At 42.7% G+C, this 25,028-nt stretch overlaps 1 protein-coding gene and 1 long non-coding RNA gene across 3 annotated transcripts; one reads left to right on the top strand and one right to left on the bottom strand.

The window, feature by feature from the left end:
* Positions 1-21,083, bottom strand: setd1ba (SET domain containing 1B, histone lysine methyltransferase a). 2 transcript variants are annotated; one of them, XM_058412167.1, is made up of 18 exons: positions 20,813-21,083; positions 18,398-18,543; positions 18,055-18,153; positions 17,095-17,365; positions 15,455-15,576; positions 13,539-14,453; positions 9,994-10,713; positions 9,445-9,624; positions 9,178-9,271; positions 8,724-8,935; positions 7,961-8,042; positions 7,352-7,696; positions 5,908-7,085; positions 4,810-4,986; positions 4,568-4,693; positions 4,360-4,479; positions 4,036-4,173; positions 1-2,121 (listed from the first exon to the last, which is right to left on the bottom strand). In XM_058412167.1, exons 3-18 carry the CDS (start codon positions 18,127-18,129, stop codon positions 1,948-1,950), a joined length of 4,929 nt encoding a protein of 1,642 aa, XP_058268150.1. In that variant the 5' UTR covers positions 18,130-18,153; positions 18,398-18,543; positions 20,813-21,083; the 3' UTR covers positions 1-1,947. The 2 variants fall into 2 exon arrangements, with proteins under 2 accessions (XP_058268150.1, XP_058268149.1); XM_058412166.1 differs by lacking the exon at positions 20,813-21,083 and adding an exon at positions 18,745-18,959.
* LOC131367006 (uncharacterized) lies at positions 19,981-23,381 on the top strand. The gene is made up of 2 exons (XR_009206874.1): positions 19,981-20,119; positions 20,327-23,381. It is a non-coding gene; the product is annotated as an uncharacterized LOC131367006 (long non-coding RNA).
* Positions 23,382-25,028: the final 1,647 nt, after the last annotated feature.

The following is a 25,028-nucleotide window of genomic DNA, read 5'->3' as shown; positions in this document are numbered from 1 at the left end:
ACATCCTTTATTTTTTGTCAATTATCTGTTTTTCATACATTTGTGTAATAAATAGTCAGGGAACGATGCAGCATCGTCATCCTCCCTCCATCACACACGGCAAACTGCTTTCATAGAATTTACAAACTGAAAAATAATAAAAAATAAAGCTTGACACAAGCTGAAATCCTGCACACGCTCTCTGTGGCGCCAAGCGAGCCCTCGCCTCCAAAATATATATATATTTATATATATATACTTATTTATTTATATATTCACAGTCTGAGTATTTACACTGAAGGAAAGCAGGCAGAAAAAAAAAAAAAGACGTTTCTACAAGAAACAATCTTTAAAGGGAGAACCGAGATACGTCAGCTCTCCCAAAAATATCATCTCATCATCTCAAATTAGTTCTGCTGGTAAAAAAAGATGCACCGATACTCGATGTCTTACTGTATCGCGATAAAAAGTCCCCGATCCTTCGTACAAACGGTTCGTCTGTACAGTATGAACATAAACGCAGAGTGAGAGAGAAAGAGAGAGACACGCCCACCCTGATGGGAGCATGAGAGGAAAGGAGGTGAGAGGGTATAAAGTACTAGTGTTACAAACAGAATACACACACAAACACACACACACGCATTCTTACAGAAATAACACAGCAGGGTGGAATTAGAATGTACCCAAGGAGAAAATTGGCACCAAATATAAATCATTTCCTGTCCTCAGCATTTAGCTAATTAGCATAATGCTATGATCCATCAGTGAGCATGAGGAAGCGTAATACAGCTCAAAGGACAAAATACTATACAGGTGAGACAAGTGACGATTGTGCAGTTAGCACTGGAGGAAAGACCGGTATGATAAAGCCTGAAATCTGAAACTACATGCCATTATGTGTGTGACTAATACATTGTGTGTGTGTGTGTGAGAAAGACTTTTAATACTAGGTATTAGTGATCAAGCATTTAGCTTAAACGGGTGTAATGAAAGCAGCTCAGTGGATATAGAATAAACCATCTCAAAACGGAGTCTTCAGAAACACCAACTTCTGTACTGTAGTAAGTACTTCGAGCTGATCATCTGCTGGACGATAAATTCATGATATGTTTAGCACATTTACTATGGCAGACACTTGGCTGTCTTCTAAGGTCCCTTTTTTTGCTGTTCTTCATTAACTCTTCCATATTAACCATTTAACCGGCATACAGAACCGTCCCACCATGTACCTGTGATAATATATTCAACTGGAATTAATGCCATATTACCACCATGTGTGACACGGTTAAATACTTAACACAGATTGAGCGTCTGGTCAACTCTCTCTCTCCTTCTCTGTGCAATTTGTTTTGCAAAAATAAATGTCCTTACTATAATTCCGAAGGCTGATAATTACAGTAGACAACCAGCAGGGGGCAGCACACACATACACAAACATGCAAAACACACGGCAACTTGAAAAGGCATTAAATAAGCAAATGGGGAAAGGGGGGGAGTTGGGGGGGGCAAACACTGTTGAAAACTTGCAGACAACGGAAGCGTGCGAGACGACGTGTGTGAGCGAGCCTGAAGTTTGAGTAGTGTGTCTGAATTTGTGTGCGTGTAGTGGCCAACAGGCCTGTGCCCGTTAGGAGCGTACAGTATAGAAATAAAGTCTGTAAAAAGAGGAAAGAAGCAAGCGGATGGGCGAAAAGCCGCCTAATACACAATGACTTGTGCGTAGACGTCGGAAAGGGAAGGGTGACTGGGGTGGCCGTCCTTCTCTCTCAGTGGAAGAGTGGTAGAAAATTCATGTTGTGGTCTAAAGAGCACCGGTGTGTAAATCGTAAACAATCGTTGGATGGATTTATTGGTATAAAAAGCCCTACACACGTAGCTGCTCTAACTGCAGAGTGGAGGGTGGAGGGTGTGTGTGTGTCTGTGTGTTACCCTCCCAACACCCTCCCTGCTTCATGGCGCTCGACAGTGCTAGTTGAGCGTCCCCCTGCAGTTCTCGGCTCCGCACAGACAAGGGATCTTCACGTCCTCGATGGGGAACTTGTAGTCGTAGGTAATCTCCTCGTTGACGCTGATCGGCTGGCGCGAGTAGATTACGATCTTCTTCTGAGACTCCACCGTAATCACCTTGGCGTAGCAGTTGGGCTGTGGGACACACGTACACAAAGCGGCATGTCAGCAGATTTCAGCTGATTTACTTGTTACAGAACGCTAAAGAACTGTAAGTGAATATAAAACACTGAGTGGAAGGAGGCACACATATTCTCTCTCTCTTGTCATTCACAGTCACTTCTGTTAGCCCATGTATGCAGAAGAGGACAGATGGCACTCTCCTCAGAATGTGATGCGCAGCTGTTCAAAAAAAGATGCAACTGACTGGATTCACATGTCTCAGGGGAAGCAAGTTAGGCCAGTTACATACTCTATGCAAGTTCACAAGCTGACCTTACGCGCATTCTGGAGTCCTAATGGAGTAGTACACGTCTAATCTACAAGGCGGCAGCGGATCAGAGATTTGAAATGGCTACTCTTTACAGAAATTCACCCTGCTTCTATTTTAATGTGCCTGGGGTAACTCTTGTACATGCAAACCCTCTTGGAAACACATTGAAAACACAATACTTTACGTTACAATGTTTGGATTTGATTAACAACAATACAAAAAACTAGAACACACACTGGAGTAGGGACAACGGGACGAATTAAGTGACTGACCCAAATGGTAATAACTTAGCATAAATGTGAATGAGGAAAGAATAGCAAAGCAAGCAATTTCCCTGGACAATTTATGAACTAGTCTGAATGTTTGACCATTACAGCCGTATGTAGATCTGTTAGAAGAATAGAATAGGATGTGTAAGATCCTTATATAGGATGTCTGTATGCAGTAGCATAACAAACTCCCTTCACTGGAACTAAGAGGCTCAAATCTGTTTCAGCATGACAATGCACCTGAGCACAAAGCGACATGGTGTGTCTCCAAAGTTGGAGCGGAAGAACTCAAGTGTCCTGCGCAGAGCCCTGACTCTGACTTAACCCCACTGAACACCTTTGGGATGAACTGAAACACTGACTGAACCCCAGACCTGCTCATCCAAACATTGTCTGATCTCATTAAAGCTCTTGTAGCTAAATCAATCTATCAATCTATCTATCTATCTATCTATCTATCTATCTATCTATCTATCTATCTATCACTCTCTCTCGACACAAATCCCCATAGATACACCTCTCCATAATGTACTGGAAAGCCTTCCCAGAAGAACAGAGCTTATTATAACAGCAAAGGGGGGATAATTCTGTAATAGGATGTTCAAAAATGTATTGGTGTGAAGGTCAGGGGTGCACATACTTCTGACAATATGGTATATACTTGGGTCATTAAACATGACAGACACAAAATAGCTTGGTCTTCATCCCAAATATAACACTAATCAAGCTAAAACAGAAAAGGAATAACCAACAAAACCAACTAAAGCAAGAAACTCTTTTTAAACCATAAATAAAAATAAACAAATCTGGTAATTAAGTAGATACCCTGAAGTCCACAGTAGATGGCGCTGATGAGCAACTACATTCTCTACACCCTATACCCCTTTCCAATTAGGCCGTTACATCAAAGAGATTCAAGTGCATCATGGGAAATAACCATCCAAGGCAGCACATCTAGCATAGTGCAATAGCTTTTCCATCAGAGCACAAATAAGGCTTCAAGATGATATGTGACCCTTCAAATAGATCCCCTGAAAACACCGTGATTATATGATTTATTGCTGATCAAACACAATAATCAAGATTACATGATTAAAGAGGTAATCAACATTACATGATTAAAAGAGTTCCAGCCAATCACACACTGCAGACTAGATCACTACAGGTTACCATGGTTACCAAAGGGTAGGGATGGCTGCATGTGGTTAGAAAGAATCTGCTCGTTTGATCAATCATTTCTTTGCAGAATTTGTAATGTGCAAGATAAAAGGATTCTTGAAGTACAGTGGAAACCCACATGTACTTCATGAAAGAGTGTGTGTGTGTGTGTGTGTGTGTGAGACTCACGTTGCAGCTATGGTTGATAAAGCGAGCGAAGTTTCCACACTTTGTAGCATCGATGATGGTGTCGTGATCAACACGGAACATGTAGCTGCTGCCGATGCCTTCCTCCTCGTAACGCTTCTCTCTCATGTCCGCGATCACCTACACACACACACACACCCCTATTAGGTACTAAGTTCTAGCATGTACACTGAGTAGATAAAGGATGATTCCTTTCTTCCATCATCAGAGCTCTACCACTGCTACATTACAGCTGCATAATTATTATAATCCCTTTCTGACTACAAGCATTTCAGAAGTTCTGAGCTAAAACGGTGTACGCTTTACCTGTCTGATGTTCTGCCCGACGTACTCGATAACCATCTCGTCAGCGGCGATGGGTTCCATGGCAAACAGACCCCAGTCGTGGATGTGACTCTTACAGAATCGGATCTTCTTCTTACGGAACTGAGGAGGAAACGTGCACGAAAAAGTGTGTTAGAAATGTAATTGAATTAGTTGGAATTGAATGAGTGTGAGGGGAGTGGACTCTCACCTTGAGCTGGTTGAATTTGAGCAGGTCACTGTCACAGCTGAACGAGGACAGCAGGCGGCGCTGTTCAGAGCGTCGCTCCGAGCCTGCTCGCGTTGAGGCGTGGGGCTGAGCCGGGATCATCCGGCCCTGGGTAACAGAAATCAGTCAATTCAGTAACGTACAATAAAAGCCTTCAACGGCGTATGAAAGAAATGAATCATTCAGAGACTCATGCAGTTTGTTTAATAAGTCGATGAACTCACCTGCATGTCTTTATCAGGCTCGTCTGACTGTAACCGAGTGCTGTTCAGGTATTTCAGTTTGTCCTTTTTGTCGATTTTGTAGTAGCCCTCGCTACGCGCACAGCCAGTCACATGATCACGCATACCGTCCTCTCGCCGCTTTTTCTTACCCCCAGGCAGACTGCCACTGCTGGTAGGTGCAGGAAGTGCAGTTAAGGAAACAACTACAGATACAGGAAGTGGTGTGTATCCAGTGGAGAATTTCAGAAACCTAAATAACACAAAAATCACATTTCCCATGTATTTAAATGTACAGTGGTACCTTGGTGTTCAAGCTTAATTCGTTCCAGAAGTCGGGTCGAATACCGATTTGGTCAAAAACCAAATTATTTTTCCCCACAGGAAATAATGTAAAACGAATTAATCTGTTTCAACTCGATGGTTAATGTCACAACTTTCCTCTTGGCAACAATGATGCCTGATTTCCCCTTTTTCGGAGACGAGGCTCATGAAATTATACCACAAAAGATAGCGTGGGGTTATAACACAAGCACTCACAGATGATGCTTTCAGAATAGATGACCCGCGTAAACTGCTTCATCTCTATTGTCTACGCCAGGGTACGCCGCATGGCAAGCGTGTGTGTCGCTAGGCGATTTTTAGGGGGGCTTTCTTCAATCCGCAGACCCCGGCGTTGCAGAGCGAGGATCAGAGGACAAGTGTGTGTGTGTGTGTGTGTGTGTGTGTGAGAGTACTGCAATAAGTTTACCATCCTACCCTGTTAGTCAAATTGTATTTATTTATTTATTTTCATATTATACCCCCCTTAAACGAAAATTCGTTATTCGATATTCGTTGCAATCCTGTATGAAACAAGAACCAGTGTTCCCAACGGTCGAGTCGTACACATGAAAATATTTTTCACCGAGGTACCGAGTACACCGAGGTCAAATTGCCTCGAAAATGAATAGAATACCGAATATTTGAACACAGGGGTGGTCGAGGACCGAGGTACCACTGTACTGGTTTTCTAACAGAATAATGACTAGAATGGTGTTCAATACAAACACTACACTACAGGTGGTTAGTATGCTGAAGTGTTTAGCAGTAAAGGATATGAGGGTGAGGAACCCAGAGTGTGTCGTTGAGCCAGTCATGGCCATTATCCTGCTGCAACATTTTATCATAGGTGATTTTGAGATAGCGTACGTCCTCCTCGTCAATGCCTTCGTTCCAGATGTCATAGAGGATGGTCATCTCCTCAAAATCGCTCCGTGGCAAGAACTTTGGCCGCAGAGGCGACCTTATGTGTGGGTGCATGGTGAAGAGGAGCTCTTCCCAGTTCCTCCTCTGACCCCGTGTTTTCTGTAGCGGCTCTTCAAAGAGAACGGTCTGTTCCACATCCTGCACTTCCTCCTTCACCTCCTTCTTTATTTCCTCAAGTTCCTCTACCACTTTTTCTTCCTTCTCCTTCTGAGCCAATGCTGTGGAGCCATCTGCCCCTCGAAGTACTCCTGGTAATGCTTCACATTCAGGTAATAGGTCCTTCACCGGGAGGTCTGGCGGAAGCGACATCATTGCCTCATGAAGTTCTTGGCCATCCTCAAGTTCGGCAACTGCAGACTTTCTGGGTCGGCCCGGTTTCTTCTTTGAAGAAGCCGAATCGTCGGACACAGAAAGTTCTATGAATGGAACATGCTGATTATTTGGCACAGCACCAGCATCTAAACAAAAAGATGGAACAACAGGAAGCGGGGAAGACGAACAGGGAGTGGCACTGCCAGGTTCTTTGAACAGCGGCTTTTCGGAGGAGGACTTCCTTTGAAGGGGAAGGGCAGCAGGGGAGTCTGGGAAAACCGGGGTAAAGTTCAGATCTCGACCAGGCGTGGGAGGGATGCCTGCACTGAGGAGTGGGTAAGGGAATGGGCTGCTGAGCGACAAGCTGCTACCTGTGGGCGGGGCTTCACTGGGTGTGCTGGGTGTAGCAGGTATGGTAGGTGTAGTAGGTGCTGTTTCACTGCTCTGTGATTTACTAAGACGGCGGGGAAGGTCACGGCCTGGTGTGCGGGGAACATCCTCATCGCTCGAGAGGCGTGGGGCCGGGAGGACAGAATGAGCAGGGGGAAGAGGCAGGTGAATAGTGGGTGTCTCTGCCTCTGAAGGGACAGGGACATCACGACCTGGAGTCCGAGGAACTTCCTCTTCCTCTGCATGAGGTGGGGTTGGAGGCCTCAGAGTCCCTAAGCCTTCCTGGAGGGGTTCCGTCTTCCTTACCTCAAGATCAATGCCCGACTCTTCTGTAGGAAATATGAAATGGAACAAGTCTTAATTTACTATGAGGAGGTTTGTGAAAAATCAAGCAAAATTAAAAAGCTCTTTGCAAACTGATAGCTTAGCTAAAAATATTTAGATATAGACAGAAATATAGATAGAAACCTGGCAAGCACCACAAGCTAACAAACAAGTGCTTAAAGAGTATGGTAGATTATTATTTTTATTTTTACTCCTAAGACCCTCGAGCTTTGAATAGCTGGTAAATGAACAGCTTGAATGTAATAATAACCTTTAAGTTGCAGACTGTCCTGAGCAGCAGTGACGGCACTCCCTGTCTCCTCTGCCTCGGGCTTTGCTACCTCACTCTCCTCTTCCACAGGAGCCACAGGTGTGCTGGGAGCCTCCATCTCCGCCTCATCCTCTTCCTCAGAGGATGATGAAGGTGAGGACGAGGAAGACGAGGACGACGACTGCACCTCCTTATCTTCATCTTCTGTATCCATGGAGACCTTGTGTGCTTTTTTCTCCTCCTCTTCCTCCTCATCCTCTTTCTCATCTGAGCTGGACTCGTAGTCGGAGCTGTCGCTCTCAGAGGAGTCAGAGTCGGACCGAGAGGACATTGAGCTGGTGTGCCCTGATCAGAGACGCAAGAATGAAGCACATATTGTTAGTACTTAAAGAAAAGCCCCAGTATCGATATTTATGTTGAATTACAAATAACGCACACTGAGGGAGGAAAAAAATCACTGTATGTAAACACACAAAATAATCAGAAAATCATCAAAAATCCTCTCTGAATTTGGAAACATGCACAATGCACTAGTAAGTACACTAAGTAGTAAAGATGACTACCAATGACAGAAGCAATAAACTCTCAATTAACACTTTCTCCCTGTACCTTCATCAGACGAGTCAGAAGAACTGCTCTCACTCTCAGACTCGCTCCCGTCTTCATTATCATCAGCATCCTCTTCCACCTCCTGCAAAAGAGAGAAATGCAGGCTTGAGCTGTGCCCCAATCCACACAGTATAGTATTATATAGTATGTCACCTATCTAGTAGAGTAACATGCATTTTGAGATGCAACCATAAGCAGTGTTCAGATTTGACTGTACCTTTGCAGCTCCTAAACAAGGCAAGGCCAATTCTTTTGTTGTTTTTTTCTTTACATTACTGCCTATACCTAATGATGCCTAACATGCAATTTTTCCTCTTTTTTCAGTTTCAAAATATTTTCATTTTCTCCAAAACCCTGCTCTTCGGCCTTGGTTTATCCTTTTTTACAAAAAATACAGTCTTCATAAGCGAAACCCAGGGTTCAAACCATTCGGAGACACTGTTTAAACAATCAACCTAAAACGTCAAACACCTGGGCAACAGAAACTACTTTCAGCTACATATTTGAATATTTCGTAAAACCAGAAAAATCAGTGGTTTCAAATAAAAGATGGCATGTTTTTTCCCCAAGTTGTTTAATGTAAATATCAGGAAGGGAACGCTGACATTACAATCCATCATCTCGTGATCTCAACCCAATTGCCTTCAGTGTAGAGCAACAACATTAGAATTGTTGTTCCGATACTTTTGGACGGGAGGGACGTATGACTGAATCTGGTGCAATTCATTTTTGTCATGTTTCTAAATAGTCTGAAGATTCTCACCTTGCTAGAGGACATGGTCTCCGAGACCTCTACATTGGCCTCATCCTCCTGCTCGGACACAGAGGACTCCTCCTTGCCCGTCTCCTCCTCTTCCTCGTCCTCTTCCTCCTCTCCTTCACTATCCAGCTCCACGGGACGGGCATGCCTCCGTTTGGTGGAAGATGCGTCATCCACTCGGGTGCCGTCTGAGGGGGCGTCTGCTTTCTCTAACTCTAAAAACATATACTTGGTCAGCATTGGTCGGCAAATCTTCAACTGTCCAGATTCACTGAGCCTGTACTGCAGACTCAAACAACAACACTGTTTCTTCTTGCAGATCTCCGTCTCACTGGCAGCTTTCTATTTTACGCCCTAGTGTGTAAACACTAAAGATGGTCACTAGCTGTGCTTTAAATGACCCTCAATCTGGACAAGGTGAAGTGTGTGCCAGGCTACAGAATGATGACACTCTCACCTTCATCCTCCAGCTCATCGTCTACAGGCGTGGACAGCCGTGCTCTCTTACTCTCTCCTGTGGAGACAGGGTCTGGAGGCTCTTTCCTCTTCACCTGGCAGACACAATCACACACACAAACATAAAGCAGCTTTTTACCTCACATTAAATTTCTCTGCTATAATCTTGCTTAGCACATGATGGTTACCTGTTTAAAGACCTTTTACTTTCCTTATTCATCATATGAGAACATTTTCAAGTGGTAAAGCTACACTAGATGGTCTGTACCTTGAAGGACGGAAGGCGGATGGCACCTCGCAGGCCGATGCCCAGACCCATGCCCTCGTAACCAAGACCTTCGCCTTTACCCCATGTCTCCAGCAGACTGGACGCTAACGTCTCTTTCGGCTTCACTCGCTCTTTATCGTCCTCCTTAGCCTCACCTGTCTTTACTGGGGTGGATGTTGCCTGAGACATGAACAAACAAAAGGAAAGTAAAGAGAGAGAGTTGAGAATAATGAGGAACTGTATATAATCTCCCCCAAAAAATAAAGTGAATACTAGTAAGTGATTCCCAATCTGTTTATGAATTAGCATCATTTAAAAAGTTGCTGTGGCCTTATTCTAAATTCATTTGTTTGTAGTAACTAAAGGTTTTGAGCTTATATAAGGAATGACACACTAAAGACCATGCTGTTATATAAAAATAAAAAGGGGTGTGATTTAGCATAATGGGAAGTGGTGTTTTCTGTGATGAAAAACTGTTTCTGTCTTTCCTACCATGCACTAGAAAAATGTGCCAAATATTTCTTTAATGATTGGTGACAGAATGCCCACCTTGGCAGATCGCTCCTTCCTTTCCCACCATTCATCAAAGGCCCTGAAGGCCACCACTTCCACCATCTTGCGGTTGAGGTCTCTCTTCATGATGGCCTTCAGCTCTTTGACGATGACCATGAGCACACCGTCCACCGTGGCTTTGTGCGGGTCTTCTTTCTTCGGCTCATAGCCGGGCGGTGGCACCGACGGGTTAAACTTGGGCATGCTGGGTAAATGCCAAGGCTGAGAGTGTCCACCACTAGGAGTGTTCACCATGGATAAGGGTGGGTATGGACCACCGAACTGCATGGTACCTGCGCTTGCTGTTGTTGTTCCCCCTAGGAACTGTGGGTAAGGGTAAGCACGCTGGCTCTGTGCCATTCGGCTCAGCATCTGCGTCTGCATCTGAAATGACATGTGCACGCTGCCCCACTGAGGCAAACAGCTCATCAGATCCACAGGCATCATGGCCATCATGCCCGGTGGGTACGGGGGCATTGGGGGCAGCATTGGTGGTGGAGCAGGAAGATGAGGGGGCAAGTGAGCAGGGTGCATAGGGTATGCAGGCTGAGGAGGGGGCAGAGGGGGGAAGCCAGGTGGCGGAAGCGGCATAGACTGAGGGGTTATCGGAGACACGGCCGAGTTCACCACAATGCCCTTAGCACAGTCGCTGGAGATGGGCGTGCCTGGCATCTCATCATCAGAGATTTCCATATCCTCCCCTGACGACTGGTTACCCTGGAGACACAGAAAGATAAGTTCTGGGTAAGTAAAATTCCTATAACATATATGCACAAATACTCAGAAATTGCTCTTTTTACTGTGAATTTTTTTTGCACTTTTATTTTTCCATTAAACAGGAAGTAAGAGTAGAATTATCATAAATGTGTCCATATTAACAACTTTCCATTCACAAAACATCCTGAAAAAGGGAGAGGAACCGAATAAACAGACAGAGGGGACAACGGAAAGATAAAACACACATTAAACAGACTGGCATGTAGAGCATATACAATATATGAAAAGTATGTTCATAAGACGTGTTGTACACAACCGGTTTGAGCTAAAGCTGCTGTTAATGGGATTTCGATGTGTCCTCAGGCTGAAGAGAGCACGCCTAATGTCTCATCACTGACAGATTTGCTCCAGAATGTTTAGAAGAGCTATTAAGGGAGAGGGATTTTGTTGAGGGATATTATGAGCAACATATTTTGTCTGTCAGTTCAGTCTGACAAAACATTTTAAGCATCTAAGAACTAGTGAAACCACTAAAGTCTTGAATGACCTAATGACGAAACAGATGAGATATTTCTACAAACAGCAACAAAAACTAATTTTATATATATATATACACACAGTATATATTAATAACATTCTGAGCAGTGAGAGGTGAAGTGAATAAGACTGATCTCCTCATCATGGCACCTGTTAGTGGGTGGGATATATTAGGCAGCAAGTGAACATTTTGTCCTCAAAGTTGATGTGTTAGAAGCAGGAAAAATGGGCAAGCGTAAGGATTTGAGTGAGTTTGACAAGGACCAAATTGTGATGGCTAGACCACTGGATCAGAGCATCTCCAAAACTGCAGCTCTTGTGGGGTGTTCCCGGTCTGCAGTGGTTAGTATCTATCAAAAATGGTCCAAAAAAAGGAACAGTGGTGAACCAGAGACGGCCAAGGCTCATTGACGGACATGGGGAGTGAAGGCTGGCCTGTGTGATCCAACAGACGAGCTACTGTTGCTCAAATTGCTGAAGACGCTAATGCTGGTTCTGATATAAAGGTGTCAGAATACACAGTGCATGATGGGTCAGGGCTGTTTTGGCAGAAAAAGGGGGACCAACTCATGGGTGGTCATAATGTTATGCCTGGTCCATATATATACACACTTGTACATAAAAATTGGAAAAGCCTTGCGTTACTGAATTCACAGCTCAGATAAAAATTTGTGTCAATATACCAATAAATATACACTTTGGGGTTTCGAGTACAGTGTAAACACTCATCTGCAGTTGATGAATGAACTGTACGAGTTAAAAGCAGGCCTATCTTGTTTTTTAAATTTTTTTTAAAGCACACATTCAGGGGCTCGTATAGTGCATTGTGTAGTAAGTTGGGGAAGCAGAAATGCAGCCGCTCCAGCTCTACAGGAAGTGCAGCACGAAACGGCCGAGCATTGTCTTCCCTCCTGCAACACCCTGATGTGGTAGAGAGGAACTGAAAGTGCTCGGCTCAGCTTTGCTCACACACACGCACAAAGTGAAGGCTTAGTGATTAAACGTCTGGAAAGTTTCTGCATGATATTTCACACAAACTATTGTAAAAACCTAATGATATTCTGAAAGCAAAGGGTTCAGCAACCTGAGCTTCAGAAAATAGCTATTAAACATACATTAAAATAAAATTAGAAGGTAATAAAAACAAATTTCCTTGGAGAAAGAAATCTGTGAAATAGCGAACAGTCTTCTGAAATATTGACGTGTTTGTGCTTATAACCTGTTTATTCATTATTCATGGCGTATATAACCTGAACACAGAGTGATAGAGGAGCACATGTTTGTGATGTTATCTTCAGTGCTCTGAAAGCACTGTTTCACAACTTCCTACACCAACTCCTGTGTTTCTGCTGGGTCCTAAATCCCTCCCTTTTACCACAAATACACTGAAATCTGTCACACCTGCAATTCACATAGAAACTCTCACATAGAAAGATTCACAGAGTTGTTCATTCAACTCGTAATGTCAAATATTTTTGAGTAAAACCTCATTACATGCACACAGCTATAGGTACAGAGGTCCATTGGGTCAAGCGGTCATTAGATGGTGCTGAAGTTAGAGCCGCAATATGCTTACTTCCCACATAGCACATATCCAAGTGAAAGTGAAAGATTGAAAATGCTGCATTTAGGGAGTTTGTCTATTAAACATTCTGGGAATAATACTGATAACATGCATTAGCAATAACTGAATGTGTTTCTAATGCATTTCCTTTCTTGTTTGATCGCTGTTTATATAAGCATCAGCTCAAGATCTTGCACAACGACAAAATGATGTATGCTTTAGAGGCTCGGCGAGGTACAGAGACGAGGCTGCATGATAATCATAGATAAAAGAGGTGTAACTATTTGTAATATTTTCCAAGAATGAAGTATCATGATGAATTTTCATAAACTAAAAAAGCAGAGCTGTGTATAATGCTTTAAATCTCAGCATTGCTCAGGTAATGTTTCTTTCTTAATAGATGTTTCTATAAGTAACCAATTTTGCTTGATATTCAGAACTAACGCTCCTGTCTGAAGGGAATGTTTACACCATTTAGGTCGGTGAACTTGATGAAATGACATTCCTGTCACATCTGTACTCCTCTGGTGAACTTGGTGGTGGTTGGTTATAACCTTGCTGTTATGTAATATAGAGATGTGTCCATGGTGAAGAGGTGTGTGCTTGGATAGATATAAATGATAGTTGGACACAAATTACATTTATCTCTGCTAGTAGGTAAATCTGTTTGAAAGTGCAGGCTGTATATTTACTGATCTAAAAGAATTTATAACTCATGTCTTACCGTATCCACTTTGTCTGTTGGGGTATGTGGCCCCCCCACATTGTGCGTGTTTGAAGGTGAGGCGCTCGGTGGGAGGTGTACAGCGGAGGCAGTGCCTGGGATGGGCTCTTCATCATCGGAGTCGGGCAGAGGGGTGGGGCTGATATCCTCCAGGCCGGTGCTTGGTGGACGGGGTGTGCGCGTGGTGGCAGAGGATGGTGGGATGGGGGATAGCTGAGAGGAGGAGGAGGAGATGGGACTGCCCTCCATGCGCACCTCTCCGTCTGAGTCTCCACCTTCGCTTAGGAATGGCAACTTTGTGCGCTTTTCCTTCAGCAGCATCTCAATTCGTGAGTCCAGGCTGTGACGCTCTGCCTCCAGAGTGGGTGTGCCTGGGGAGGGGGAGGGACAGGAGGTCGGCGTGGCAGGTCGTGCTTCCTCGGGCATAGGAGGCGGTTCTGGTTGAAATTCGGGTTTGGTAGGGGGCGGGGCTTGAGGAGGCGGGTGTCTGTATTCTGACTGGTGAAACTGCGGCTCAGCAGGGGGGTAAGCAGGGGGCATGGGAGGCTGATATGGTGAGAATGCGGGCTTAAAATTGGGGGTGACCGGAGGAGGTGGAGCTTCAGGGGGCGGGTTTGGCTTCTCTGCATTGCCGCGGTAACCCCCGTGGACATAATGCCTCTCTGGCCGGCGGTTGTACGCGTCCTGGAATTTGGTCTCGTGCCTCCGGGAGCGCTGGAAGGTGGGCGTGGCCTGCCTGCCAGAGTAAGCAGAGTCCTGAGAGAAGGGTGTGCCAGAAGGGCGGGGCGTTATGGGCGTTGTCTGCGATTGGGGCGTAGCATCCTGTCTAAGGCTTGAATATGCTGTGTCCATTGAGAGCGGCGTGCTTGTGCTGGTGGACCCACTTTCAGAGAGGCGACGTAACGGTTCACAAGACTACACACACACACACACAATATGTAATTAGCATAACATTAAACTGAAGGCTACAAGTTTCCCTTACTGGTTAGTCACTCCATTAATACACATTTTCGCAGTGTCGCACCTTGGATTTCAAAATATATAAAATTCAAGGTAAAATCTCATGGTACCTCTCTTCAAGGTAAAGATTTCACGATGGACTGACAGAACACATAAATTAAGCAAATTGATAGACACGAGCTGCGTTTCAAAAGGTGCATTCTATGCACCTTCATCGTGAGTATGGTGTTTATTCCAAAAGGCTCACTGAGGAGTACACAACTGAAACCAAGATATTATACTAAACACTGGACACTTTTTGTCCAGTGCCTCCTCTATCTAGCAGGCTAGGGCGGAACCACCAGAGGGTGCTGCAGTTTCTATTTCACTGAAAGGCCGAAGAAAGAAGACTGTTATCCAATGGATGCAAATAAGGAACGAAAACATTTAAAGTGGGCTTAAAATGTAAAAATTGTTTTGCTCCTGTGAAGTCTGGTTCTGGAGGGTTCGACATTATGAGCTGAGGGACCACATTGTTCCTCGTCATTTCCACTGAGAGCGTAAAGCTGGTTTTGTGTCAGCCGTTAACTCTGGAACATTTTCTACTTAATACACTTTACCTACAGAATCTACACAGGAACTCCAACCAACCTGAGCACATTAACACCTGAGACTGGCCATATTTCAAATCTGTTCCATGTGTAATAATTTAAGGTAGTTTCCTCTAACACTAAAGGCCTTGCTGTGAGCATCTACTTGAACCCTTTTCAAACCCCCAAACCTGTAACATCTCATGATAACCCCTTATCTCATTTTGATCTCTCTCCATTTGTAGAAGAGTAGTTGACATTGCAACAGTTACCAAGCATGCACAGGTCAAATGTATCTTGATATCAGCTTGAAATATCTGCAGTGTTTTATGCAACAGTGCATCAGGTTTATCCTCACAGAGTACTGAATGGTAACGCGATGCTTACCAGCAGAGCCTCGGCTAGGCTACGTGGCGACACCTCACTCGTCTCCTCATCTCCCACTGGCACTGTCAGGGGTGTAAAGCTCCCGTTTATCAGTCGCTGGACATAACGCAGCCGATTCTCACCTGAGTAGGTACAGCAAAGACTCTTATTAATTAAAAGAACTTTTTGTAGCTGACATTTGTGGTAATAGATAGTCTTAAATCAATTCTGTCAAAAATGAGTAGCATTAAAAATGACTAAGAAAAATGTTTTTTAAAATAAAAAGCCTGTGTGAAAATTCCTTGCTTTTAAAACAGCATCAGCTCTCTTAGGTACACTGTTGCATTTTATACAGAAATAACGCTTCCTTGAAAAGTATTTACATTGATTAATTACATAACGCCTGGAAAGCTTAAAAAAAGTGCTCGTTTCCAATGGCACACATATTAGTGCACATTACTAACATACTACTGTATATATTAATATAATAATTTTATTATTATATATGCATTCAGTCACATAAAGCTATGAATAAACAGTAACTTTTCACCTTATTAACTTATTTTGTTTTATATTAATTATGTTATGTTATATTATGAGGTTCATTATGAATTTTGCATTACTGAGACAGTAAAAAGAACATTATTTTTCAGACGCTTAGACAAACTTACCAACCAACTTCCTCATAAAACAGCATCACAAATATTGACCTTGTTTAGTTAATTATTGCTTTGTGCTTGTTATAGATGTTTTTTGTTTTTTAATGTAGGAAGGCATCTTTACTCCACAGCATGTTTTTATGTGCGCTGAAAACTTTTGCTATCTACTATGGGATAGATTTTTATAAATTTATACAGATGTGTTTTTACATTCAGGGCATTTGATGAACACTCTTATTCACGGTTACATTTATCCCATTCATACAACTGAGCTGGGTTTTGAATTCGTGTCCTTCGAACCAAGATGACCACTGAGTTAACACTGCCCTTTTTAAACCTAAGAGGTTTATAATAGAAAAAGGAATAATAGTAATCTCTATAGTATGTGAATGTGACTGTAGAGCACACATTTGACAGTTGTGTGATCAATTGGGCTCTGTCTCTTTAAGGAGAGATTGAGAGAGTGAGAGAGTGAGAGAGAGAGAGAGAGAGAGAGAGAGAGAGAGAGAGAGAGAGAGAGATCTCAAACGGTATGTCAGTGTTTTTTTTTACCCAACGCAACACTCACACACTCCTACAACACACACACACGCACACATCAACTTTGATTATTAGAACGCCAAAGCACGCGACGCATCCGTCTGTCACTCCTGCTCTATTTATTGTTTATTTTTAAACAGCACCTATTTATATATTTATAACAACATTTAAAAAAATAAGTGTGTCTTAGAAATGTGCTCGTTTGGTGAGATATAGTAAAGTAAAGGAGCAGACAAGGGAGAGAGAGAGAGAGAGCGCGCTGACAACCACGTGCAGCAGCGTTTACGGCGGTTACCAGGCAACCGACCGCTACATGACATTCCGAATAAAATGTACACGATGTAAAGCCGAGGTTTCATTGCAACAGTCTGATTTTAACAAAACAAACAAACAAACAATAAAAGCCATAAAGAAAGAAAGGAATGCTGACTTTATAAGCACTTTTATATGTCATGCTCTTACCTTTGGGGTCGAGCTCTGCGTGGATGATGTTCCCCATCACAGAGGTGTTGTGCAAGTTCTGCACCGCGTCCTTGGCCGCTTTCACAGAGCCAAACACCACTTTCGCGATGCCCAGGTGCTTCTTATTTTTCGGATTGTACAGAATTTCCACCTCCTCAATCTCGCCGTATTTCTGGCACATGTCACTAAGGAAACCCTCCCGGATGTTGTCGTTCAGCCTCGCGAATGTCACTTCCTTCGGGGGCACGCGACCGATATAGCACTCATCAATCTGTAAATTATTATTAGTGGACATTTCCGCAATCAGTCAACTGCACTGTACTGCTTTTGCACAAGCATTCGATATGACCAATATTTAACGTCACAATGCTGTCAAATCCACAATGAAAGAATTCCAGTGCACAATCAAAATCATGTGCATATTTAAAAAAAAAAAAAAAAAAAAAAAAGTTCTTGGATCCTGAAGTCGAAAATATTCATTACATAAATTAATTCCATCAATCTTTGCATGCGTATATTTCTTGCACTCCTTTGTATTCATAAATAGTTCTATGTTCTCTCTTTAGTTAATGTTAGATGTGCATTCACTTTCTTTGGAACATGCAACATTAAAAAAAAATAAACTAACTAATTATTACTATTATTCATTTCAATAACGTCCTCCTTTTTTTTAATTAAGCTACATATTCATTTCATTTTGCTCCATCGAGCAGGAAAGCAGCTGAATCCCAAACCGCGTGTGTCACCGAAGACACACGCGCGCGCGCGCACACACACACGCACACACACACCACAATTCCCTACGGTTTCAAGCGTGCGGTTTGGAACGTTACTATGGAGACCCGCGAGCATGCCATCACTGTCTGATCAACATATCTCTAGCCGTGGATCTGCAGGTGCGCGCGCGCGCGTGTGTGTGTCTCTCTCTTAAGTGTCAGTGTAAACATGTGCGTGTCCCACCTTAAACTTCGGCACGGGCAAGTCGGTCTCCTTGTACCTGGTCCACAGGCGACCGATCCGCGGGTCCCTGACCATGTCCACCGGAGGGATCCCGGGATTCTGAGAAGAAACGCAGAAAACGTGAATAGATCCGGAGCTTGCATGACACACACACACACACACTTACTTCACCTCACCTGTCCGTTAGAGAAGGGTGAGAATGAAACGGTGGCTTGTTTAACAATAAAGGAAAGATCAAGTAAAATAAATGAATAAGTCACGGTGACAATCCTGACCAAGGGCTGCGAGAAGCAGTCCCCGGTCACCATATTATCCCGAGCGCGTGTGTGTGTGTGTGGCTCACCGGTACGTTGAAATGTTGTCCATCATATCGGTACAGTTTGTGTGAGCCCTTTCTCAGCGCCGGGTCAATAATCAACTTGTAACTTCTCCAGTGGTGCTCTCTCCGCTTCTCTCCCGAGCTGTTCTCCGTGCCGCCGTTCGCCAAACCTGGGTTAAAGCAGGGGTGAACACACACACACACACACACACACACACACTCTTAACACGGTTTCGTAAAGTCGTGCGCGTGCCTCCAAACAGCAGGATTAAGGGTAAACAAACACAGGGCTTTTTAGAAGCGTCTCCCAGTCACCGAAACACACGTTACAGAGGAACGGGAGAGAAAAAATAGAGAGAGAGAGAGCTTACTTGAACTCTGCCTTTTGCCGTGATCTTCATCTCCTCTGCTTCTCTCTCCGGGTCTGGACATTTTAACGTGTCCGATCGATTAGTTTTATAATCAACTGTGTGCGCGTTCGCTGATTTTACATTACATGGTTTGAAGATACTGCCTCTTTTTTTGCGAGCCAACACATATTGTGTGTCTCTAGCCTGGGCTTTCTCTCTGGGTCTCTCCCACAATACACCTCTATAGAGCGCTAGCCTGCTTGTTCATCGCCGCAGATTCGACACGACATTCAGCGCTACTATTCCATTCAGCCGGCAAACGCGTGACGTTGTCTGGACGCGACCTAATTAGACACACTTGCGCGAGTATAACGTGGCGTATTATTTCGTGAAACGACCGTCCCGCGATCATCCCCCGAACAAATAAACAACGTTCGCGGCGGAGTCGAATGTGCTGGGTGCATTTACGTCGACGGCAAATACAAGATGGACATGGGGGTCCGGCGATAGAGGACTGACTCGGGACACGATTGAATTTGTTTCACTAATCACACTGTGTCCCGAATCACTAAAACCAACACGATTCCTTTGCACAAAGTCGCACAATCAGACAAAATTGCGATTATTCTTTTGAAAGGAACTCGTACAGATATGGTGCTTCCGTCCCGGAAGGAGCGCTTTACATAAGAAAGCGTAACAAATCGCTGTCAGCATTATTATTAATAGGTGTTGGGCGAAACTAAGGGGGGAAAAAATAAATAAACTACATTTTGGTCATTTGATAGTTTATAAAAAGCGTCTCCCTCCTTGGTGAACATTGTCGGGATTTGGTGTCGGGCAGTTGGCTGGTTAACAGCGCTTTCCCGTTCTGACCAATCAGAGCTCAGCACCATGTCGGCTCGCGCTATTAGAGCGTCGCGCGCCAGTCCCTCCAACAGAGAGCAGAAAGGGCTGAACATCAGCGCGGCCATTTTCTCCCAAGCTGGAGCTCCATGGCCAAAATGGGCTTCCTTTGTTTCTAAAGGGATCTAAAGCTTGATTTCATCATCCTCATCCTCATCTTGATGGACTATTGAGCACATTACAGTGTTTCTGTGTGCAGGATTTCAGAAGAAGGAAGATGAAATGTTGGATCATATCCCTTTTGATATTTTTAAGCTTCTGTGCATTTTTTTGTTTTTTTTTTTTCCTCTTCTCTTCCTGGAATCCATCTTTGTCCTACCAAACTAGGTCATGGCACACCCATATAACCAGTATTTTCTTTCTAAAGTTAAAAAGGCTACTTAATAAAACAGCTTGTAACTGAGTATATACCTGCTTTAAGCAATGTAACAAATACACATGAAAGCTCTTGAGGCCCTACACTGTGCAAGGCCAAGTATGAATGTGCCTTTAAGTAAGTTTATCTTTATTGTCTTTGCTTAGTGTTGTATATTATTATTATTATTATTATTAAATTTGGATTTTTTATTTTATTTTTTTATGATTAATCAGGATTCATGGCACTAATTGTGAGCTTTTTTTTTTAAATATTCACTTGCATGGCTGTTTTTGTTTTGTTTTTTTTAGATCCATTCAAATTGATTTGCTTCTCACGTTTCAGAAAAACAAGCCAGGCCAGAGAGACAGAAAGAAAGAAAGAAAAAGAAATGAAAGGACGATTGGCCTTTAGCATAGAAATGCTGAATCACAGGTATGATGTGGTTGTTGGTACGAAGCCATAATATCTGCAATAATAACCAACCACCATGTCCTTGATATGGCAATAGATTTTTATGAAGGATCATCAGACCCATAAGTAATACTCCTCAGGACAAGTCATTGACAAACCATCATTAATCTGCTATTAAACTCACAAACCTCTTTCTAGAGACATTTTCATTAACTCAACACTATAATGTAGTCTAAACCTATTTGACCTTGTGTCAAGGACATATATTTTTCTGCTTGTCTGTGGAGTTTTAATCTCCTAACAGCATATTGCTCAGATTTCTCCCTCTCTCTCTTTTTCTCTCTCTCTCTCTCTCTCTCTCCTCTCCCCTGTCATTCTAAAACACACAGTCAGTAAAGCTCTAGTGGAGATATTTACCTTTACACTGGCTTGGAATAATTTTATCAGGCCTAAACGCAGCAGAAAGAGGAACGTTTTCATTCCCATCGTCGGATCCTTTAACACAGGGTTTTTACAGAGGGGTCGGCTTGCGACGCCTCTGAGCAACAAAACCAGAATAACCATCTTTCCTGCCTGATGGTGCTTTTTTTTTTTTTCTTTCTTTCTCTCTCTCTCTCTTAAGAAAATGAAATCCAGCATAATTTAAGAGCGCAGCCTCTGAGGAGTGAAACTGCTGGAAATTCTTGGGGCTGATTTTTGTTAAGAACCTTTATGCAAACCATCCCCCTCATTTTCTTGCTGAAGACAGGATGAAGGGGGGGGGATTGCATGAGCTCTTCATTTCTCAGAGACAGACAGAGAGATTTCATCAGCTTTTATTAAGGTAAAGGACATTTTACTGTAGGGGACTTTTTTTTTTTAATTTTTTTTTAAGTGTAAGCCTTTTTAAATATATATATCCATATAGTCATAACATTTGCATTTATTACCATGTCCTAATTTACAAGTATTTGCAAACCAAACATGAATTGTTTTCCTTTCCTTTTCCAAACCCTACACTAGCCTTTTTTCCGGCAATAAACTGCAATTCTGCACCAGGATAAAGAATGACTTATTATGAATACTTTTCCCTTTTATTTTATTTCAATTTATTTTGAAACCCTCCTTTTTTGTCAAGTTGAAAAACATGCTGCTCTTTAATGGCTGCTTAGCTGTTGTCTGTTTTCAAAATGGCGGAGTCTCTAACAGCAGCAGGATGAAGAAGAAGGAGCCGCTACGCCATTTCTGGGCGAGCCATACTCGGATACTATCTGACTAAATAGTATGTGACGACTACTTCAATTAAGGTTTATTTATTGCGTTTTGTCTTTAAAAACATTTCCCATGTCGCCAAACAAGACGACGACGTTTTTAAATATCACACCCAACCGTACTAAATAGTATGAATAGTTAATATATGCGACGTGACGTTTCGACATACTATTTAGTAGGCTAGTATGAATGCGTTGGAAGGTAGCCATGGTGACCTATACTAGCGCCATTAGAGGCTCGAGCTTCCATTTCACGCGCAGACATGTTTTTTTTAATGGGTTTTTACTAACCAAGGAAGGTTTGAAACCTCCAAAAATCTCGGGTTTGGATCCACATAAGGAGGTAAAAAGTAGTTTTTCAGCTACAGAGCATTAAAAAACGGGCTCATCTCGTGATCTGTAACCCCACCTTCGAGAATGTTCCACACAGTAACTCGAGACAGGACGAGGCTGCAGAGTAAACAAGAAGCTGAGAGAGAAAGAAAGAAAGGACATTTTGTTCTATGCATTTGAGCACACGTGATATGTCTGCAAATAGTGAGTGGTTTGTGGTGTGTAGATCTATGTGCATACTGTGTTTTTTCCCCCCTAATTTTGTGCATTCATTTTAATGTCTTTAGCAGTGTAATGCATGCACTTTCAAAGGCACCTGTATGTCTGCATTTATTCCTCCTAGGCTATAAGAACCTACCTACATTTTCAGAGAATCAAATATATAGCAATAATAGTGCTTATCGGTCATTTCAGGCTTCCCACCCCCCCTAGAATCCCTATTCTGGGAGCGAGAGAGAGAAGAGAGGTAGGATGTGTGAACTGGGTTTACAGTAAGAAAGGCTGGAATATGGTGCACTAGTGCAAAAAGTGATCTGTGGCTCGTACTGATTAAAGCTCCACGAGATACATGAGAGTACAGCTGGACGTGAGCAGCGTGAACGTAATCAGCAAACGTGAGAAGGGCATGTGGATGTGGCGATCTTTAACAAGAAAGAAAAAAGCTGAGACTCATGCAGTCGGTCTAACCTTACAACATAGCAGGAGTAAAAAAGTGGAGCAGCCCGGAGGGTGGAGGGCACACGCAGCTCCCTCAGAAGTGCTTTTGTCTGGTTCTATTTTAAACACACACACACACACACACACACACACACACACACACACACACACAGAGAGAGAGAGAGAGAGAGAGGGACGGACAAGAGAGAAACCCTGCTGTCAAGAATCTGGTTTCATTCGCACCGGATCCGTGAAGAAGATTACCGTCATTTGAATAGGTATCTGTCAGGCCATGTTTGTGAGTACAACCCCGACAGAACGGCTGATTTAGGAGCTAATCGATGTCGGCTGGTTAAAGGTCTGCTGATGTGGAGAATTTCCAGTGGATTAAGTTTAGGGTTCAAAGGTCAGATTATATGGTTAAACCTAACCACAGGGCTTGGCACACAGTGTTTGTGTTTAAAATAAAGCATTTTGAAATGTAAGTACTGTTTATTGAGGTTTGAGTGAGTGAGAAATAAGGAAATGTTGATTTAATTGTCTTTCAATCCAATTCTGTATGTGATTAGTGGAACCTTCCTTGTTTCTTATTAATCAAGTACTTGAAAGGAATATGCTGATTTTTATTTTTTTGATACTGAAGGACCTAAGGCTGGGAAATGTGGTGCGTGTTCAGTATCTATCTATCTATCTATCTATCTATCTATCTATCTATCTATCTATCTATCTATCTATCTATCTATCTATCTATCTATCTATCTATCTATCTATCTATCTATCTATCTATCTATCTATCTATCTATCTATCTATCTATCTATCTACTCAAACAGTATCCTGGAATTTCATGAAGTGATGCAGATGAATGATTAGTTAGCTATGAGAACATGGATTACTTACAGTCTGTTCTTAGTAACAAGAATTACACAGTTCTGGGTTCATTAAAAATAAGCATCCAAGATTTTAGTTTTTTTTTGTATCAATTGTATATGTAAAAATACAAATGTTTAATTTTTTGTTTTATATAGAGATGTGAATTGTGCATATTTTTTAAGGCCCACAGGCTTTTTCATTTTTTTTATTTCCCAGCTCTTATGCTCTCTCTCTCTCTCTCTCTCTCTCTCTCTCTCTCTCTCTCACTCTTTCATGCTCTCTTGCTCTCTCTCTCACACAAACACACAATCAAGGGTCTGACCGGCTTGTTGTGTGAATCATTTACACATTCCTGTCGCCTATGCATTTATGTACGTATAAATCATAAATAAAGCACTGTATAGCGCTGAGAGTATAGGTGTGCGTGTGGGTGTTACAGCAGGATATGAGTCACTTGGAGAATTTCATGGAGAAAATCTGGTCTCACTGCTTGTCTCTAAAACGCCGCCCTCAGAAGCCGTGTCTTTCGGTTGGCGTGTCATTAAAGGCTGTTCCATTTTTAAGGGTGTTTCACGTAGACCAACGAAATGCAGCATGCTTTCTGAGGGTGTTTTACTGTACCTCAATCTGAAAATGTGAAGAAAATTGTATCGGTCAGGTCAATGAGAAAGCATGTGCCACTCATATTGAAATCGGTCAAGCGTGCACATGGGACAGAGCGTTTTCTGATGAAACCTCGTGACGTTTTTGTAGACGTCTTTTTTTGTGTGCAGACGATTACAGAGGAAGCATAGAGCTAAGAAAAGATGCACATCTAGGTTGTCGTCTACTGCCGGCACAAGTGAGTGGAGTTACATTTGCTTTACATTTGCATTTACCTCATTTGGTTGATCCTTTTAGGCAAAGTTACATAATTGAGCTAAGCTCTTGAAGGGTTGAGACACCGCAACTAGACTGGACGCTGGAATTTACACTCAATATCTTCCTATTATTAGACCAGTCCCCTAACCTCTGATCCACTACTGCCCAGAAATATGCAGCATGAGCAAGATATCTCAATGACAAGCAGAAAGGCTTGTCATAGCAAACTCGCCTCACATGCAGTAGAGGGCTCTAAAACTACACACTGCTTCTTTAATGCTATTGGCACAAAAATAGCTTCAGAAAAATGGAACCAACATTTTTTTGTCTTCCGTGAGAAAAGCACCATTTCCCATTTTCTCAGCTCCTGTGTTTCACTCTTTATATTACAATTAAACAAAAAAATTGTAGAAGAGAAGAAAAAATTAGATCTCTTCACTATTCACACAGCACTGTCATTCGCTGTAACACTGTTTATTATAAAGAGGTCTCGCTATTACGTATTCATGTTGTAATGTCAGTGCCTTATAATTATTTTTAATGTTCTAAATCTAGATATTGCTGTTTCCTGTATGGTTATGTACATGCACTGGAATAAAGTACTTTTTAAACTGTGGTCTAATTTCAATCCCTTATCTCACACTGGAAGGCCAGCTCTGGC

Source organism: Hemibagrus wyckioides, linkage group LG16 (assembly GCF_019097595.1).
Source record: "Hemibagrus wyckioides isolate EC202008001 linkage group LG16, SWU_Hwy_1.0, whole genome shotgun sequence".
Lineage (NCBI taxonomy): Eukaryota > Metazoa > Chordata > Actinopteri > Siluriformes > Bagridae > Hemibagrus > Hemibagrus wyckioides.
This window is presented reverse-complemented; position numbering and strand designations above follow the sequence as displayed.

What these genes read in the sequence shown, in the direction of transcription:
- setd1ba (XM_058412166.1), bottom strand. Translation starts at nt 18,805, where the DNA reads ATGTCCAGACCCGGAGAGAGAAGCAGAGGAGATGAAGATCACGGCAAA. An exon ending in CGATGAGCTGGAGGATGAAG is followed by an intron (nt 8,936 to 9,177) that starts GTGAGAGTGTCA and finishes ATATGTTTTTAG; the next exon opens with AGTTAGAGAAAGCAGACGCC. An exon ending in GGACAGTCTGCAACTTAAAG is followed by an intron (nt 7,086 to 7,351) that starts GTTATTATTACA and finishes TATTTCCTACAG; the next exon opens with AAGAGTCGGGCATTGATCTT.